The sequence below is a fragment of the Juglans microcarpa x Juglans regia genome, chromosome 7S, assembly GCF_004785595.1.
Source record: "Juglans microcarpa x Juglans regia isolate MS1-56 chromosome 7S, Jm3101_v1.0, whole genome shotgun sequence".
Taxonomy (NCBI): domain Eukaryota; kingdom Viridiplantae; phylum Streptophyta; class Magnoliopsida; order Fagales; family Juglandaceae; genus Juglans; species Juglans microcarpa x Juglans regia.
The window spans coordinates 6,757,793-6,775,947 of NC_054607.1; the positions used below are offsets into that span (position 1 = coordinate 6,757,793).

The 18,155-nt window shown below is 34.3% G+C and overlaps 3 protein-coding genes, 1 long non-coding RNA gene and 2 other non-coding genes across 7 annotated transcripts; 3 read left to right on the forward strand and 3 right to left on the reverse strand.

Moving 5' to 3' along the window:
• Nucleotides 1-3,131: 3,131 nt before the first annotated feature.
• LOC121240572 (universal stress protein PHOS32-like) lies at nucleotides 3,132-4,427 on the forward strand. The gene is made up of 4 exons (XM_041138045.1): nucleotides 3,132-3,499; nucleotides 3,632-3,741; nucleotides 3,824-3,942; nucleotides 4,059-4,427. Exons 1-4 carry the CDS (start codon nucleotides 3,325-3,327, stop codon nucleotides 4,147-4,149), a joined length of 495 nt encoding a protein of 164 aa, XP_040993979.1. The 5' UTR covers nucleotides 3,132-3,324; the 3' UTR covers nucleotides 4,150-4,427.
• A 2,104-nt stretch (nucleotides 4,428-6,531) lies between these two features.
• TRNAD-GUC lies at nucleotides 6,532-6,603 on the forward strand. The gene has a single exon. It is a non-coding gene; the product is annotated as a tRNA-Asp (tRNA).
• Nucleotides 6,604-7,447: 844 nt separating this feature from the next.
• Nucleotides 7,448-8,032, reverse strand: LOC121240577. The gene is made up of 3 exons (XR_005935565.1): nucleotides 7,979-8,032; nucleotides 7,811-7,871; nucleotides 7,448-7,503 (listed from the first exon to the last, which is right to left on the reverse strand). It is a non-coding gene; the product is annotated as an uncharacterized LOC121240577 (long non-coding RNA).
• A 202-nt stretch (nucleotides 8,033-8,234) lies between these two features.
• Nucleotides 8,235-10,088, reverse strand: LOC121240576. Of its 2 annotated transcripts, none has more exons than XM_041138052.1 (3): nucleotides 9,810-10,088; nucleotides 9,130-9,226; nucleotides 8,235-8,299 (listed from the first exon to the last, which is right to left on the reverse strand). In XM_041138052.1, the coding sequence occupies exons 1-3, from the start codon at nucleotides 10,062-10,064 to the stop codon at nucleotides 8,238-8,240; spliced, it is 414 nt and encodes a 137-aa protein (XP_040993986.1). In that variant the 5' UTR covers nucleotides 10,065-10,088; the 3' UTR covers nucleotides 8,235-8,237. The 2 variants fall into 2 exon arrangements, with proteins under 2 accessions (XP_040993986.1, XP_040993985.1); XM_041138051.1 differs by having other exon boundaries at nucleotides 8,235-8,308; nucleotides 9,810-10,069.
• Nucleotides 10,089-12,570: 2,482 nt separating this feature from the next.
• Nucleotides 12,571-12,652, reverse strand: TRNAS-AGA. Its single transcript has one exon. It is a non-coding gene; the product is annotated as a tRNA-Ser (tRNA).
• A 2,153-nt stretch (nucleotides 12,653-14,805) lies between these two features.
• On the forward strand, nucleotides 14,806-17,656 carry LOC121240575 (ras-related protein Rab11C). The gene is made up of 3 exons (XM_041138050.1): nucleotides 14,806-15,012; nucleotides 15,115-15,307; nucleotides 16,947-17,656. The coding sequence occupies exons 2-3, from the start codon at nucleotides 15,143-15,145 to the stop codon at nucleotides 17,433-17,435; spliced, it is 654 nt and encodes a 217-aa protein (XP_040993984.1). The 5' UTR covers nucleotides 14,806-15,012; nucleotides 15,115-15,142; the 3' UTR covers nucleotides 17,436-17,656.
• Nucleotides 17,657-18,155: the final 499 nt, after the last annotated feature.

The window sequence follows — 18,155 nt, forward strand, 5'->3', positions numbered from 1 at the left end:
TATATATTTATTGGAGAGAAAGCTTTCATTGGAACTCTCTGTTCCGAGGTTAAAGGAGAGATCGAAGAGGAAGAAGAAGCTCCTCTATTTATCTGATTCTTTTTCTCGCTTGCGCCCCTACAGTGGTAAGGCCAAGCCTGTATTGCGTGTCTAACTGTGCCTCCCTGACAGTCCCATGCCCCCTGTCGTCCCTTTCCCCTGACAACCCACCCTACTCCTGATGGCATGGCTCCTACCCCTTAACAATATTTTTACCACCCTCGCACATACCTTCTTTTTATTTCTATATATAGCTATAGTTGATAATATCACACATGAAAATACTTAAAATATATTCGTGAATATTGCATGTTGCAAGGTAGAACTTGATCTTGAAGCTATGTTAAAAAATCCATCATGATTAAAAATGAATAGACAAGATCGAAAAACTGATCAAAAAGTTTACTTATTTGTTTACTTAAAGCAATACTGTCCATTCATTTTTTAATAGAATGTATTAATAAAATTAAAACAGGATGTATGCCAAACTCCTTCCCGAACCTTTCCTTGTAAGATTCTTGGGTCAACACGATAATTTGGGAAGTTGAATGGACTGGTTGTTAAACAATGGACTGGTTGGTGGGACTTCAACCTCGTGAAAATAATAAAGGTGAAGGTTACGGCAGAGGAAGATAAGGATTACATGTCATCTCACTTATAGTATAGGATAATTAGTCAAGGAACTCTCTCAAGGTGGATTCTATCTTCAACAATTTAAAGAAAATCTCATCACAATTCTCAACCAAACCACAATATACTATGTCGTTTTATAAATGTGATACTTTTATCACTCATAAATGGATAAAATCAGATTGCATTTCGATGCTAAGACGATCTTAAATTATCTAAGTTGATTTATAAATAATAGTATTTTATGGATCTCAATAAGACAGGAGTGGACCTATCTTGATAGTTGGGGGGGTCTTCCCCCTGCCCAAAAAAAAAAAAAAAATCATTTTAAAAACATGTTTTAGTATATGATTTTTTTTTAAAAATGTCCTAGCATAAAGATAATTTTTTTTTTCCAAAATCTCAATTAGTAGTTAGTACTTAGTTGTCTAGGTTTCTTTTAGCTTTTCAACAATTTTTTCATACTTACACCTATTCTTTGTCATTAATAAAATCTCACATTCTTTTTTTTTTCATATCTCATAAGACCCAAGAAAATATCTTGATCCCATTTTATAAGCTAGTTGGTAAATTTACAACCTTATTTTTCCTACTTATTTACAATTTTCTTTTCAAATCTTCCACTAGCTAACTTATTAATTTGGATTAGTTTTATTAGCAAGTACATATAACTACCATCGAATTAACAATTAGGAATGAAGGTAAAGATAAAATCATGTAGCTAATTTTTATCGTTTGTTTCAACAGATCTCACATAACTATTTCTATCTTAATTTTTATCATTCACTTGAATCCGATAGAGCTCAAGTAAGAGGTTTAGATTGACGGATTTAATAATTTAGTTTATCCTTAGATATCTTATATGATTATTGTTAAATGTCGGTGACATACTTTACTACCTTAAATGTCGGTTTCTGTTCACCCCTACATACAACAATACTTTGCTAATCGCTCCGTATGCATCAAATCCTAGTTCCACCCCTGCATTGAGATGTGTTTGAATATAAACAAGTTGATATATGTGTTTGATTGTATGAAATAGGTTGAAATAAGTTTAACTTTTTATCAAAAGTTAAAAAGGTTGTGGGTTCCATCAATAATTAGTTTGAAATGAATTGAGATGATCTCGACATCCAAACATAGCCCGACTTATCATAGTAAGATCAAATATTTAAATATTATTATTCATTCTCAGTTTTGTTATTGTTAGTCACATTAACTCAAGTACATTTTAATTAATTTTCTATTTAATTAATAAAATCAATTAAAACATATCACATTATTTAGTAAAACTTGAGATGAGAACATTAAAGATGCATAGTAATATGAGAAATATTTTAGTTATAAAGAGTTTTCATAAAAATAAACTTATAAATTAACATAACTTGATATGATATGTCAGATTGTAAAATAGACCTAATGTATAAAATGAAATGATATCTATTTGTGAGTTCAGTTTTGCTAAGTATAGTCGGTATATGCAAGCGGCAGGTAAACGTGAGGAATAAAAAAAGTAAAAATGACAAAAATAAACCAGACCTCTCTCTTTCTCTTTCTTCTTTCCCAAAAATTTTTCTTTCTTCTTCATATTCTTCTTTCTCGTCTCTCTCTTTTTTTCCTTTTTTTTTTTTTTTTTCTAGAATCAATTATTTTGTGGCTGGTTCTATGTTTTTTGTCCAAGATTTTTGAATAGATCCAATTGTTAGATAAGTTATTTTTTTCTCTTCTTCATATACTAGTCTGTTATCCATATATAGATTTTATCTCAAACATCTGTCTCGTAGCAAAATTTCATTCTTCCCATTATTTTTATTTTTATTTGTAGAATGTTGATTTAGTGTGTATGTTGTGGGTTAACAACTTCTCGCCAAAGCATGAAAAAGAAGAAAGAAAAACAGTGATTGAAATTTGTTTAAAATGGTGGTGGTCTTCAATCCCATAGAGAACAGGCTATCAGAAAAAAAGAGGTGGAGAGAAAAAGAGATGAAGAAAGTGAGCAGATGAAAAAAGAAGTAAGAGGAAGAAAAGAAAAGATTGAGACCCAATTGTCAGACGATTGCATTTCGATTGCACACACAGACTGTATATAGAGTTCTTGTTTTGAGTTAATGTTTATGAAATCTCTTCGCTAAAGTAAATATGCTAAGTTTGGATTGAGAAAACTTTTAATTCATCTCATCATTATAATTTTTACATAAAATATAATAAGTAATTTAATTTTTTTAAATTCTAAAACAATAATTATATTAAAAAATAATATTCTAATAATATTTAATTCAACTTTTAACTTTCATCTCAATTCATTTCATCTAAATTCATATCCAAACCGTCGTAAAATAAGTCGAAAAGATAAAACCATTAGTAGAATCTTTCCGGAGTCATCGATTAAAAAAAAAGATATTTACAATCTTGTGCAAATATCTCGATAAAAAGACAAACGAACGTACGTACCATAGTAGAAGACTGGAGTCAATTTAATATTTACATAAAGCCTAACTAATATTCAACGACTACAACAGTACCATTCAATAGTTTCATCATCTCCTCATTTATGCTATTTTCTCAAACTTCAACATATAGTTAATCCCTGTGGTTTTTATGGATCGTGTGTTTTTCTTTCTGTGATTGAACCCTAAACAGAGAGGAGAGAATATCATGGCGAAAGACAGGAATATAGCTGTGGCCTTGGACTTCTCGAAAGGAAGCAAACTTGCTCTGAAATGGGCCATTGATAATCTGCTTGATAAAGGTGACACCCTCTATGTCATCAACGTCAAGCACTCTCAAGGCGACGAGTCTCGCAATCTCCTTTGGTCCACCTCCGGATCCCGTATGTAAAAAGCTCTATATTGATCTTATTCAAGAGGAGTTTGTAGTTTTCTTTTTTGCTAATTTTTTTTATGGGAATTTACTGATTCCAATGTTTCGATCTGGGTTTTCCTGGGATGTTGATTGGATGCAGCTCCGATTCCACTGGTGGAGTTCCGTGAACAGCAGGTGATGCAGAAGTACGAGGTAGAACTTGATCCTGAAGCTCTGGGCTTGCTTGACTTTGTTTCTAAGGAAAAACAGGTGTGTGTTTTCTTTTACATTTTCGTGTTATTTAGGCTACTTTCTTCTGCTTTTTACACCCTTTTATTGGTATGTTTTATAGGTGAAAGTGGTGGCAAAACTTTACTGGGGCGATGCCAGAGACAAACTCTGTGGGGCAGTTGCAGATCTAAAGCTGGACTGTCTGGTCATGGGTAGCAGAGGCCTTGGTAGCATCCAGAGGTACTCAAATCTTTCCTTTTTTTTTTTTCTTTTTTGTCTTTGAAATTATGATCACCATTGAAGAATTTACAACCAATAGTACTATACTTATGATCTTTTCAACTGTTTGAATATAGGGTACTCTTGGGTAGTGTGACCAGTTATGTTGTGGCGAATGCGAATTGCCCTGTTTCTGTCGTTAAGGATTCCTCTGCTCATGGCTTTTGATTTGATTCAGCAAATCTGGACTTTGCAAGTGATTGTTTGGTTTGAAAAAATGGTGCCCTATTTCTGTATTCTCATCTCAATAAAGGGTGGTTAAAATTAGAGGTGTGTGAGCAATTTCAGAAGTTTCTGAATGTTGAATGTTTTATTATGCCTGCTTTTCATACCTTTGTATCGGTTATTTGTACAGGGATTCATGTCTTTCACTTTTGCTTGTGTTTTGGTCAGTTTCAATACTTGTAAGTCATGATGTAAGAAATACAGAAAGGAGAATTTATGCATATGTTGTGTCTGTAAAAAAAAAAAGGTGCTAACTTCTTGTGATTTCTTGGAAAAGGGTTTTGCAAATCTCTTGGGAGTTGAGTTTGGTTAAAGATTGCAGGTAGCAGACTGAAACTGATTGGCATTTGTAATTCAAGATGTGCTAAGGTTCCAATGTCTAACAATTCTATGGATAAACTGTTTTCTAGTTGGTTAATGATTTCCAGTTTGACAAGATAAAGCGGATTTTCTTTGTGAGAAATTATATTTACAGGCATAAAATTCGTAAGTGTTGCGCAATCTCTTTGAAAAAATGAGTAAATACGGAATCGATAAAAAATTTATTTTTTTAATAGTAAAGTCTACTCTTTTACAAAAAAGTGTGCGGCTCTAACGTATTCAGCATTACTCTTTCTTTGAATGTTGGAGCAAAGCATTGGGCATGGATTGCAAGCACTAGGGAAAGTCCTCTTCATCAAGCAACTTGTTCTCCAAACAACTCCAAGACTAGTAGCTAGACAACCTTTTTTTTTTTGTGTCCTTTTTATCAATGACCAAGTAGACAATCCAAACTCTAGGATAAAATCGAAAGATGATTGTCATTCTTCTAAATTTCAAGAGCATCATATGCGTATAAACTCAATCATGGACTTCTGTTATCCCTTAATGCATTTGAATTTCATGTTTGGTGGATTAATCTTTGCATAGCCGCAATTTTGGGGTCCTTGGGGGAGAGATTTCTCCTCGGTTATGTTAAATTATAATTTAACCCTCTCAAGTGTTGGTCAAATTTTTTCTTAACGAATGGACTTAATATATGAAATATTTAATTAAATAAGAAAAAATGTAGAAGATCTCATGCCGGCGAAGGCCGGACGGTGCGGGAGACAAGCTGTTGGTGTACTTGAAAGGGTGACCTTTTCGGATTTACGCTCAAATTACAAACATGGTATGGGTTCAGCCTGCTGTATTCACAGCTTCAACCACCCACAGGGAAAAAAAAAAAAACAGAGAGAGAGAGAGAGAGAGAATGTTGTGGGAGGAGAGAGAGACCCATTGCCCGTTCGTTGGCTATTGGGAGAGAAAGGGGCAGTGAGAGGTGGTGCAGACTGCCCAGAGGAAATGCTATTTCTACATGCCCTTTTCTTTCTTTCCCTGAAACTGAAACTCCAGCCAAGCAGCCCATAATGCAGCCTAATGTGTAGTTTAGTTCTTACCCCTTCTTTAGCCTGATGAGATCACAGTCGAGATCTTCCTTGTATAGCTAATGGTTGTTTAACTTTGGACAAAGCTATTTCTGCTTACTTATGTTGTAAATGAAGTGAATAGCCAATTTTAGGTTTCGTTTGAATACTAAGAGTATCTCGGATGATTTATAAATAGTAGTGAGTATAGTAGTGAATAGTTTGTGAATAGTAATAAAATAATCTGATAATATCTGAGAATAGTTATGTTCCCAAACAGACCAAGTCGGACTGTGTATAAGATTGTTGCCTTGCGATAATGTGAACTTTGACAAAGAAAAAAAAAGTAACACCAATAAGTGCCCCTAAGCACATTCTTCTTCTTCGTCATCTACCACTTCTCCTCCAAGATCCTTGTATTAACTTTATTTAAACTACTTGGTGGGGAACATATTGAACTCTTGAAGATACAATTCTCTAACTTTCATGCAAATATGTCCTCATAATCGGAAGTACATTAAGATGGAAACTTGATTTATTAAGACACGATTGGTGAAGCTTCTCTATTAAGCATTTAAGTTTGGTTTGGATAGTAAATTGAGATGAAAGTTGAATAAAGATATTATAAAATAAAAATATTATTAGAATATTATTTTTGTTTTGATATTTGAAAAAATTGAATTATTTATTGTATTTTGTTTGAAATTTTGAAAAAATTGTAATAATTAGATAAAATAAATTGATATGATTTCTGAAAACAAACGAGACCTTAATGTTATTCAAAAATTATACAGCTGCAAATGAGTTGAGTCTCACATCATGTACCTTTTATTCTCAACTTAGATTCTAACATTGGGATAAGAATGCATCTTTAATCTTAATATTTGTTAAAAATAATATTAACAATAAAATTAAACTTTTCTAGCCAATTTTCCAACAAGTCGTTGTAGTATAGTGGTAAGTATTCCCGCCTGTCACGCGGGTGACCCGGGTTCGATCCCCGGCAACGGCGTTAATTTTTTAATTTTTCTCGAACGATTTTGCCATGCGACCTTGCCGACTTCCATCCACGACTATTCCCTCCTTCGGCGACTCCTTCTTCTCCAGTCTCATCGTCTTGGCCTCTCAAGTCTCTAACAAGCCATCAAAGTCCCGAAAGCTGGCGGTGAAGCTGGGATTGGAGGCGAGGTGAGATGCTCCTGTCACCAACGAGCACCAGAACGCGGCCACTTTGCGTGTTGTTGGGATGCACGTCTCGATGATCGGGTCCCCACCATTCGGGTGCGTGTTCATATCGATGAAGCTGGTGGATTTGGTTCAGATCATTCTGGGGGTATTGGCTTGTGAGAGTTTGCATACTTTTTCGCTGCAAGCGGGCCCCTGGTAATTCTTGTCCCTTTTGGCCTTATCATTTATGCTAGCTATCGATGGTTTTGTAGATCTGAACTCTTGAAGCTCAGGGGTTGGATCATTCTCCGTTGGAAGCAATGATTTCTGGTAAGCAAGTGATGGGGGCTAACAAGGGTGGCCAGCATTACAGGGTCCGCCATTGGACAGTTAGCAAGTTATATTATTCTTTACTGTGCCATGAAATATCTGCAATTCAAGCTGCTTTTTTCTTTTTCCTTTTTTAAGAAAGAGGACATTACCTTAATTTTATTGATAGTCTCATTTGTGGTGGAGCAAAACCGTGGTTACGAACCAAGAGATACAAATCAAAACCCCAAACCAAAACCAAAATAAATAAACCAAAACCATATTACAAAATTCCAAAAACAACATAAAGACCAAGAAAACAACCCTATAAAAAGAGGCCCTTTTTATATTGACATATGGGGAAAAATTCGAGGCCCTTTTCTTCTTTATATTGCAGATTATCTGCCATACTTGGGGACCAAGTCTCCATGAATTCCTGCATAGAGAACAGAGAAATTACAAGTAGTCAAGTTGAGAGACACTGTAACAAGTAGGGGTGCAAATTAGGATCTTTGAAAGTATAATAGCTAGCAGAAAACAAGTTCTATTTGATAAATTGATTACTGGAAAGGTTTTTTGAGTTAGAAGTAACTCCAACTAATAAACCAGTTTGCAGGTTTTCATTGCCAGTAATCAGAAATTCCACCACAATATGCCATGGTGCCATCAGTCCAAGGATATACTTTAAAACAGTAAGAAACATAAGTCTTGCTCCTGCTGTACATATTTATCCACTTACATACCTTGAGAACGGATGGGGAACTCTTTTGCCAAGGAAGACAAGGCCCTAATAGTAAAGTGAACCTACAGAATGAAGATCAGATAAAGTTTGTTAGTACCTTAGTATAGTCTGCAACCTATATATAATCTCTGCTGATTCGCAGCCGAATTTTCATTAACAACATCAATACCTTGCCACCAGTTTCCTCAAGACACACTGTTTGAGTTGTTTTACATAATTCGATATGAACACAATTAGTTTTACATATCATTCATTTGACTAATGAAAAAAGCCAACAATGCACAGCAGCATAGAGGTATATCAATTTTCAAGTAATCAAGACTCACTTGAGGGTATGATCCAGAGGATTGGGTACTTGGGAACTGGGAATAGATGTCTTGTCCACCATAATAAAGAGATGAACCTAGATGACATGGTTCCACTCTTTCTTAGAAAATTGAACTCCTGTCCTTGTTGAGTATGCTACAGCATGCACCCCCGCTACTGATAGCTATATAGTTTGAGACAAATCAAAATTTTGAGGCAATATTTTCCATGCATATACTTTTACACTAAGGTACCAGGGATTTTGTTACAAGCATATGATTATAGGGAAGCATAACCTATAACTAGAAGTTCAAAAACTGTTAAAATGCATCCTTATTGTTGCTTGCTTAGTAAATGAAGGTTCTAAGAAGTTTAGCTCTTCTGATTATAGGATACCAGAATTGGTAAAATTTGCACAAGGGGAAAAACGGGAAGATTACAACTATCAAGTGACAAGTTTTAGCTTACCGCCTCAGATAGAGAAAGAAAGAGAGTAAATTGAGCTTAAATGGCATTCAACTTGGAGAAGATATTCCAACTGGTTAGTCTCGTATGGGCATGGGCGATTACTCAAGCCCGAAGCCTACCTAACTACCTAAAGCCTAGCTCGATATCAAGAGGATCTAGCCCACAGCCAATACCGACTGGATAACTATCCGACGGTGGCATGGGGTCAAAACGATTATCTCCAGGTTTGAATTTGAATAACAAATAAGATTATTATCATTTAACAACAAAACGGTTCAAAGGCTCTATATAAGAGAAAAACTCAAGTATGTAAAGGGGATCTGATTCATTAGTATTAAAGAGTTATTTTCGATCACTGACTTAGGCATTGGAGGCATTTCCTCTAACCCCCAAGCTGTCTTATTCTTTGGTTGCAGGTGATCGTGAGGCAGAGGCAGTGAAACACATCCATAACACAACTAAACAACAGTTGCTGTCAAAGAAAATTTTCACTCTAACAAGAATGAAGTAACAGAAAAAGAAGCTGAATGAGCCTTGATCATGAACCTGGAGTTCCTTGTTTCATGTTCCATGCTTCATTTCCTGAAGGTTGTTTTTGCCAAGATCCCATTATCTCAATGCCCAAGGAGTTCCTCCCAACCAGCTGAACTTGCACAATAAATAATTTAGATATTAGCCAACAGAACCCCATCATCAAGTTCATATGATTTTCCAGTGAGAAAAATGCTGGAATTCCAAGCTCAACATCTCCATTTCATTTGATCCGTGCTCCATAAATCCTATTTTTGCTATCACACACCTAACTTGACTTATCTAGTAATTTCAAAAACAAACAGAAAGTACAGGAACGAGAGAGAAAATGAAATCCATGAACTATAGCATGGAAGAAGGAAATCTGTGTATATTTCAAAGACAATCATTTTTTTTTTCCATGAAATCTCTTGATTTTGTTAAAAGTTCCTCCACCAAACATTCAAAACATATTGGAACAAGCAGGGGATGTTTGGCCCAGAATTTTCTGGAGCACACAGTACACAAACTAAATTAGACAGATAACCATTCTGTCCATAACTTCCCAATTAAAATATGGACTTTTTTCTTCTTCCTTTTACTTCAAGAACTGTCAGTCTGACAGGTAAAAAACAAGTATTTTCCCTGCCTTTTTTCCAATACTAGAACATCATATCTAGTTCAACAATTATTGTAACATGAATAGAAGCTTCAACCGTTAATGGAGGTCGGAAAATGGAGGCAAAAATTCCTGATGACGAGGATGGTGGTGACTCCTTGGCACCAAAACGATCAGCAGTGATTGAGGAAGGTGAACTTTCCTGCTTCTTGCCCTCCATTTCCATTATCTTTAAGACTTTCCTCTCCAATCCAACTAAAAAGACCACCTCCAAAAACAAGTTAAGATTTGCAGGAAACATAATTGTAAGGGGATTTTTTCCTGGCCCATGGAATTTCCTAGGCCCACTCATTGGAGAGGGACTCACTAGAAGACAAAGTATTAAAGCAAATGAGGGACAAAAAGAAACTAAGACATAGAAGTGTCATGAGGTAAGGAAAAGTAATGTTAGGAGAGAAAAATAGAGAATTTGACATAAAGCAAGGAAAAATAAGGAAAAGTAAGGTGTGAGGGAAAAGTAGGAAAATGATTTAAAACAAATGGTGAGTAGGAGATAAAAGGCAAGAGAAACTTATGATTGTGGATTTTTTTATTTGAGACGACTTTGACTTCTTTCGATTTTTGGATTCTACTTCGATTTCTTCTTCAACCTGAGAGTTTCAGAGAGAACTTCTTCTCCAGTAAATAGATCTGCATCTTCTATTGTACAGTGAGAAATGAAAGGCTATAAGAGACTGTAAACAAGTTTATTATAATGAAAACTCCCCTCCCCAAACCTCTGTGGACATAGGCCTAGTGTCAAATCATATAAATCTATATATTCATCTCTTTATTTTTTCTGCATTTAAATAATATTCTTCGTCATGGATGTATGAATCGATACTATACAGTCGCACTGAAACACAATTGGGAGCTCCACACATTACCAATCGAGACCCAACTCTAAAAATCTAAGTTGCTGGAGCCTGACTCAAAGCTGTGCAAAACACGACATTAACAATAGTGAAAACAGTTCTCCTGTAAGATCAGCGTAATGCTAGATGAACATGAATCTTTAAATAATTTTTCAGTTGACAAATAAAATCAGTTAAAATGCATGGTACAAAAAATTACCATTGTTTGAAAATTTAAAATCAAAGAAATAATGGTTCAGTGGCTCCACATCTAATCCAAGTAGGCTGAGAATACGTTGACACGTGTCCCAAGCAGATAATTGCAGCCCCTCACCTCTGATTTTCCTGGATACTTTCTCCAAGGCTTTTAAAAGAATTGAAAGTAAAGAAACCTCAAATGTTTCTGATCCCACAAGAAGATAAACAAGATAAGGTTGTATACCCACTGTCCAAATACCTGTCCCTATTCTCAAAATATCAAAGAAGTCTGGGATCATACCGCATGTCTCAGGCAACTGATTCCGGGAAGTCTGTCTGTCTGTCTGTCTGTCTGTGATGCCATGTAACAAAGGCAATCCATCTATCCATGAGCAAGGGGAAAATACTTGAATATTTGTACAACACTACTGGGATTTGTCTGTAACACAATTATTTTCAGATATTTTCATATTAATTTATTACTATTCATAAATTAACTATTCACAGAAATACTCTAGTATCAAACCTAAACAACTCCAAAGAGATCTCAAAAGAATAATTTACTTTTTTTTAATATAAATTAAATTATTAGTGAATATAATTCAAATGAGAAATTTCATAGTTCCTATTTTGTTAATTTAAGCTTTTGGATTATGCCATGGTTTAACATGACATTAGATCAGTGATCTGAATCTGCACCTTAATTCTACCCTACCTCCTTATTAGAATATCAAATTCCTTTCCCAGAGTATTAGTATTAGTTTTATCAAATTCATCTTCAAAATTTGATGAAAAATACATATTTTACATAAATTCAAAACCTCCTTATCCATAATATCACATTAGATTAGTCATTAAATTTATCAAAATAATAATATAATATTATTTTTTAATAATAATTTTTTTAAATTTTTTTTCATATTTTACAATTATATTAACCATATATATATTAATAATTTAATTTGATACTTAAATTATTGATACTAACTAGAGGGTCATTGCATGAATTATAGGAAATGTAAGAAAAATATTTTATAACAAAATAATAGGAATAGAGAATGAATAGTGGGTCTTTAAATATAGAAATGAAAGTAAAGATATTATAACTAAATCCAATGCCAGCATTTTAACCCCCAAATCATCAAATTTTGATGAAACTCCCTTTTGATGAAACCGATGCTGGTGCTTTAATAAGCAGTTCAATTCCTTGTCGACTAAAATGAAAGGTGCCGCTTGACAAACGTGTGAGAAATATTGAACAATCACAAACTAATATGATTGTGTGATACATTATATTGATTTATATAAGTCTAAAGTGTGCAAGTTATATGCCAGTCTTTTAAAAAAATAAAACCCACTAAAAAATTTGACTTGTTTTTTTAAAATTCTATTTCAACCTATACTTAGGCCTGGTTTGGTTGGGTTATCTCATCTCATATAATTATTATAATTTTTTTAAACTCACACATAAAATATAATAAATAATTTAACTTTTTTAAAATTTAAAATAAAAATTATATTCTAACAATATTTTATTTAATTTTTAATTTTTATTTTACTTCGTCTCATCTGTATAATCAAAAGTGACCTTAAACACTCTAGACCTTATCTAACGTTAGTTCATTAATAAATAATAAATAATAAAAAAGGTGTTCTCTCAAATGGTAGAATTGTCACCCCCAACATATTGGGGTCGCGTAATGCATTGCTACGTGGAGGGCATGGCATTTATAGGCTACATGGAAAAGGAAAAGAAAATTATTAAAACGTGGGCGGCAGGATTCGAACCTGCGCGGGCAAAGCCCACATGATTTCTAGTCATGCCCGATAACCACTCCGGCACGCCCACCACTTGTCTAATACATGGATACATATAATATATATAGCATTTTTAATTTTTAATTCTTCCCATCTCTACTTTTCCTAATATTTTATGGAAAAATTACTTTTCTTAATTTGAAAATGAAAAATAATTTATACGATAAACAAGTTTCACACACTTCTATAATCTAGATGAAAAACTTATTTTTAATAGTGAGCAGAACTTGTACATCTTAATACCATATCTATCATTAGTCTTTGAAAATATCTTACTATTTATCATTTATGTACCATACCAAGAGAGAGATTCAATGAGAATAACTTCAAGACGCTATATGGTTTTCTTTATCTTTCTTTAATCTTTGGAATAAACAAAATTATCATAAATTTATTAAGTCCTAATCCTATGGACAGAGAAAAAGAAGATTCTGATTATACGAAATAGAAACTCATTTGTGAGTAAAGAGTTTTTCCATCTCTTTAATCTTTGACCATATTCTATCCTTTAATTTTCTGAATGTGTTATATTTCGACCTTCCAACCAAAGTAAGTAGTTCTAAGTATGTTTCATAGCTTCCAACCAAAAGCTTACGATCGAATTGAATGGCTATACTTGGAGGTTATGATGAGAAAGTTAGGGTTTTAAAAAAAATAGATCTCACTAATCATGAAAAGTGTAAGTTTTGTTTCTTATTTAGTACTGGTAAATAGAAAGCCAAGCGAGAAGATATTACCAGCTAGGGGAATTAGAGAAGGTGATCCATTCTTTCCATACCTTTTTATATTATGTGCGAAGGGTTTGAGCTCCTTTCCAATAGTATGAGAAGCGGGGTATCATATAGGTGCAACAATGACTCGAGAGGAGCCAAGAATTAATCATGTGTTGTTCGCAGATGATTATATAATCTTTTGTTTGCAAATAATTATGTAATCTTCTGCAAAGTAAATCAAACTAAATGATCAAAGCTTTAGCTCATTTCATTCCATTTCATCTAATTATTACAATTTTTCTAAATTTTCACATAAAATAAAATAAATAATTTAATTTTTTTAAATCTCAAAATAAAAATAATATTAAAAAAATATATTCTAATAATATTTTATTTATTAACTTTAATCTCAACTCATCTCATCTCGTCTACGAAAATAAACGAGGCGTTATGAGAAGACTACGGATCAGGTTCTAAATAGGTATAAAACATCTATTTTCTTCGGCCACAATACTAAAGGAGGAACCAGAAATAGAAACTCATTTATTTTCATTATTGCCCGCATAATAAATAGATTTTCTATACATGCTCCTTTGTTTTGAAACGTGGTCCGTTTTCAAGAAAATGATTGATTGGAATATATTAAAAATAGTTGTATTTTGAAAAATATATTATTAGTGTTTTGAAAAATATTTATATAATTATATTTTAAAGTGTTATATGTATATCATTTTCTTTAAAAAAATCCCTACAAATCTATTTAAGCATATTTTTAAGCCGTAAATTCAATGGATAACATCAAATTTTATTTATAGTTTTAACTAAACATTATGAGTTTTATTAATTCATAAGAAAATTAAGCTTGTTTGGATGTTTCCAATATTTTTTCAAACAACAAACATTATAAATTTATTAAGATCCCGTTTGGATACAGAAAGACTTTCAATCCATCTCATCTCATCATTATATTTTTTTAAATTCTCATACAAAATATAATAAAAAATTCAACTTTTTTCAAATTCTAAAATAATAATAATATTAAAAAAATAATATTATAACAATATTTTATTCAACTCATCTTATCTTACTATCCAAATCAGTCCTAATTATTTTGCACAAATCACTTTATTCGTATGATTTTTTTTTATGTTGTTTTAAAATTAAAATTTAATACATGCAACTGTCAAAAGTGGGTACATTAGATGGAAGAATAGAATAAAATGTGTGGATTTTAGTGAAAACACCACCATTTAACATTAATAATACAACCAAAATCCAATGTATTCTTTAAAATAATAAAAATAAAATAAAAAATAAAAGAACATCCACTGTAACTTACACCACCCAACCAGGCCCCAGCCTGACTTGCACTGCCAATTGCCATCTCCCAGTTTCGTCAGTTTACCCATCTAACACGACGCCGTTTTACCCACCCAGCTTCCCTGCACTATTTATATCTGTCCGTTTCCCGAAATCCCTCCTATCGGTTTCTCCGTTCCCTCTGCTCTTACAAGACTCCTCTGTAATTCCTGCAGTTACTTGCTTTTACCCACACCGAGACACAGAGAGAGAGAGAGGAACTTCATTTTCCTAATTCGGAAAGCTCAGTCGGAGACTTAAACCATCACCATCTCCATCACCTCGATCTCAATCTCTTAGTGGATCTATCTTTCTTTCGGTATGTCCCGCCGGATCTCTGTTTAGTTTATATTATGTCTATTTTGTGTATTTGTATGTGGATCTAAATTTTGGGCTTGGGGGTGGGGTTTTGGTGGTTCAGAGAGATCGGGGACGAGAAGAGGGGGGCTATGGCGCATAGGGTGGACCACGAGTACGACTACCTTTTCAAGATCGTCTTGATCGGCGACTCCGGGGTCGGCAAGTCTAACATTCTTTCCAGATTCACGCGCAACGAGTTCTGCTTGGAGTCCAAGTCCACCATCGGCGTCGAGTTCGCCACTAGAACTCTCCAGGCAAGCCTTCACGGCCTATTTTTTATTCTCACCGACAATTGTGCCGCTTTACGGCTCGATCTGTGTTTTTGGGGCTTTAGTTTTAATTATTGGCTAATCATTTGCTAGAGCAGTAGTAGTGTGAAAAAAAAAAATTCAGTGATATTATTCCGTTGCTCTTTGATTCTCGTTGTTGTGGTGCAGAAATGGTTATTGGATTATGAGAGTTTCAAGGTTCTGGGAAGCTTTAAAAAAGTTTATTTTTAAAAGGTTAGGAATTTTATTAGCAATCTAGGTGTATGTGTGTCCGAAGCCTCAAAACTGGTGTGAGGCGGGGATCGGATGCATGTTAAACTAAGTGTTTGGCGCACGTTTGGGTGGCAGTTGCCATGGATGAGACCTTGGGCTTAAATACTGGCTTGTGTAATTCAAGATTGGTTTCATATTCATAATTTAGAGGCGTATTTATTGTCCGCACTTTTCTGTGCGATCTAATTCAGAAAAACACCGTCTTTTTAATGATATAGGAAGGTTGTTGTTGGAAATTTATGAGATCATCGTGCTGATGAGCACTAAGCTGTGTCAGCCCATGTCACCTTCTGTCTCGAATCACATTTTTCTATAGACTTGTTTCGGAAGTTCCTATGAAAGCTTTTTTTATAAGTCAATAAAGTAGTTCCTATACACTAAGTAATAACCACGATTATGTAGATAATATCTTTGTGATTAGTTATTTGCTTAACGAGTTACACAGTTTCATTAATAAGGGCCAAATCGGATGTTACATGTACTTTTCGGAATGTACAAGAGACTGCATTCCTCACATGCCCTCTTTCTTTCTCCCTTCTTTTGGGAGAAAAATGACTTGTTTAAAGGCTTGTTTGTTTTTAGAGATAAGATGAGATGAGATAAGATTAAAGTTAAAAAGTTGAATAAAATATTGTTAGAATATATTTTTTAATATTATTTTTGTTTTGGGATTTGAAAAAGTTGAATTGTTTATTTTATTTTGTGTGGGGATTTGAGAAAGTTGTAATGATGAAGTGAGATGAGATGAGATGAGATGAGATGAGATATTTCCTGAAAACAAACGAGGCCTAAGTCTTAGCTCTTCTTTTGTCATGTCGTGCTGAGATGGGAATTTTCTTTGTTGATATTAATTGTTCTCGTCTGATTTTTTTTCTTTTTGGTGAAAAGTTCCTCATGAGTGCTTCAAGTGATAAACTATTCGAGAAAATGGTGTGAAATTGGTGAACAAGTATTGTCCAATATATAGACTGTTGGTTGGTTAGAGACCCTGACCCAAGTATTGAACACTTCATATATTGGCCAATCAAACGGCTGATTGATGGGTATCAGATTACTTCTATAAGAGGTTATTTTGACAGTCGAGCTATCAATGAGATTATTAATATGCTTAAAAGAAATTTTTGGTGATTCAGATGAAAGTTGAACCTTTTTTATGGATCATGGGAGCTAAAACTTGTACTGGAGAAGTTCCATGGGTTTCACTACTGCTAGAAGTTTTCTTCTTGCGAATTAGATAATTAGATTGATATTACTATATTTTTGAGTGGTCATTTTATCACTACGGCATGGGGCATTTTTCTGAATTGTTCGGTTCTGACGTAACACTTGTTATCTATATTCTGAGATATAGGTGGAGGGAAAAACGGTGAAGGCACAGATATGGGATACGGCAGGTCAGGAGCGATACCGTGCTATCACCAGTGCTTACTATAGAGGAGCTGTCGGGGCACTGCTTGTCTATGACATAACTAAGAGGCAAACTTTTGACAATGTCCAAAGGTGGCTTCGGGAATTGAGGGACCATGCAGATTCTAATATTGTCATCATGATGGTGGGAAATAAATCCGACTTGAGCCATCTTAGAGCTGTTACAGAGGATGATGGTCAGGCCTTGGCTGAAAAGGAAGGCCTCTCATTTCTTGAGACATCAGCTTTGGAAGCGACAAACATCGAGAAGGCATTCCAGACCATTTTGACAGAGATCTACCAAATCATAAGCAAAAAAGCATTGGCAGCTCAGGAAGCCGCTGCCAGTACCACTGTTCCTGGCCAAGGAACCACCATCAATGTTTCTGATACATCAGGGAATGCGAACAAGAAAGCTTGCTGCTCTACTTAAGGTGGCATTTGAGGGAGGGAAAACATTTGCAAGCAGACAAAGCTTCTTTTTTCATTTTTCACTTATAAATTTCCCCCTTTTTTTTCTCTTTTTTTCTTTTTTCTATTTTTGGATGAGAGAGAGACATGTAGAGTAAATTTTCACTTCATGTAGTAATGATAAGAGAGATTGTGAACGTTGTAAACAACAGAATGGATAGTACTTTTGGAGTGTCTGCTTTCCTTTTGCTCTATTCTTATACATTGCCTTAAATTCGAAGTTCCATTGAAATTTGGTCTGTTGGGTCGATCATGACTCATGCTCCCTTTAGACTTTGCTTGCTTTAGTTACTTCCTAACTCTTAAGTTGCAAGAAAAGCTTGCCTCCTTTATGTCATATCCTTGCAACACAAAACCCATCTATCTTGCCTTTCCTTCCACCAATCACCACCACTAGCCCTTTGGGGTCAAAATATGTGGTATGTTCATTCATGAATTGATTCTTATTTTCTCTCTGTTCATTGTATCCCGTGGCAGTATGTCTTAAAAAGTTTAGGGAGGTCACCATCTTCCAACTGTTTTTGTAGGCTCTAATTACACTTTGTGCAGTGTTTTTTGTTTTGTGTTTCTTGTCTTGGTAATGGAATGGTGAGAGTGGACTTCCCTTTTCATGTGTTCCATCCAAATTCAGAGTGCATAGTGTCACTAATGTGGGGTTTGGTTGACAGTAAAGGAATCTCAA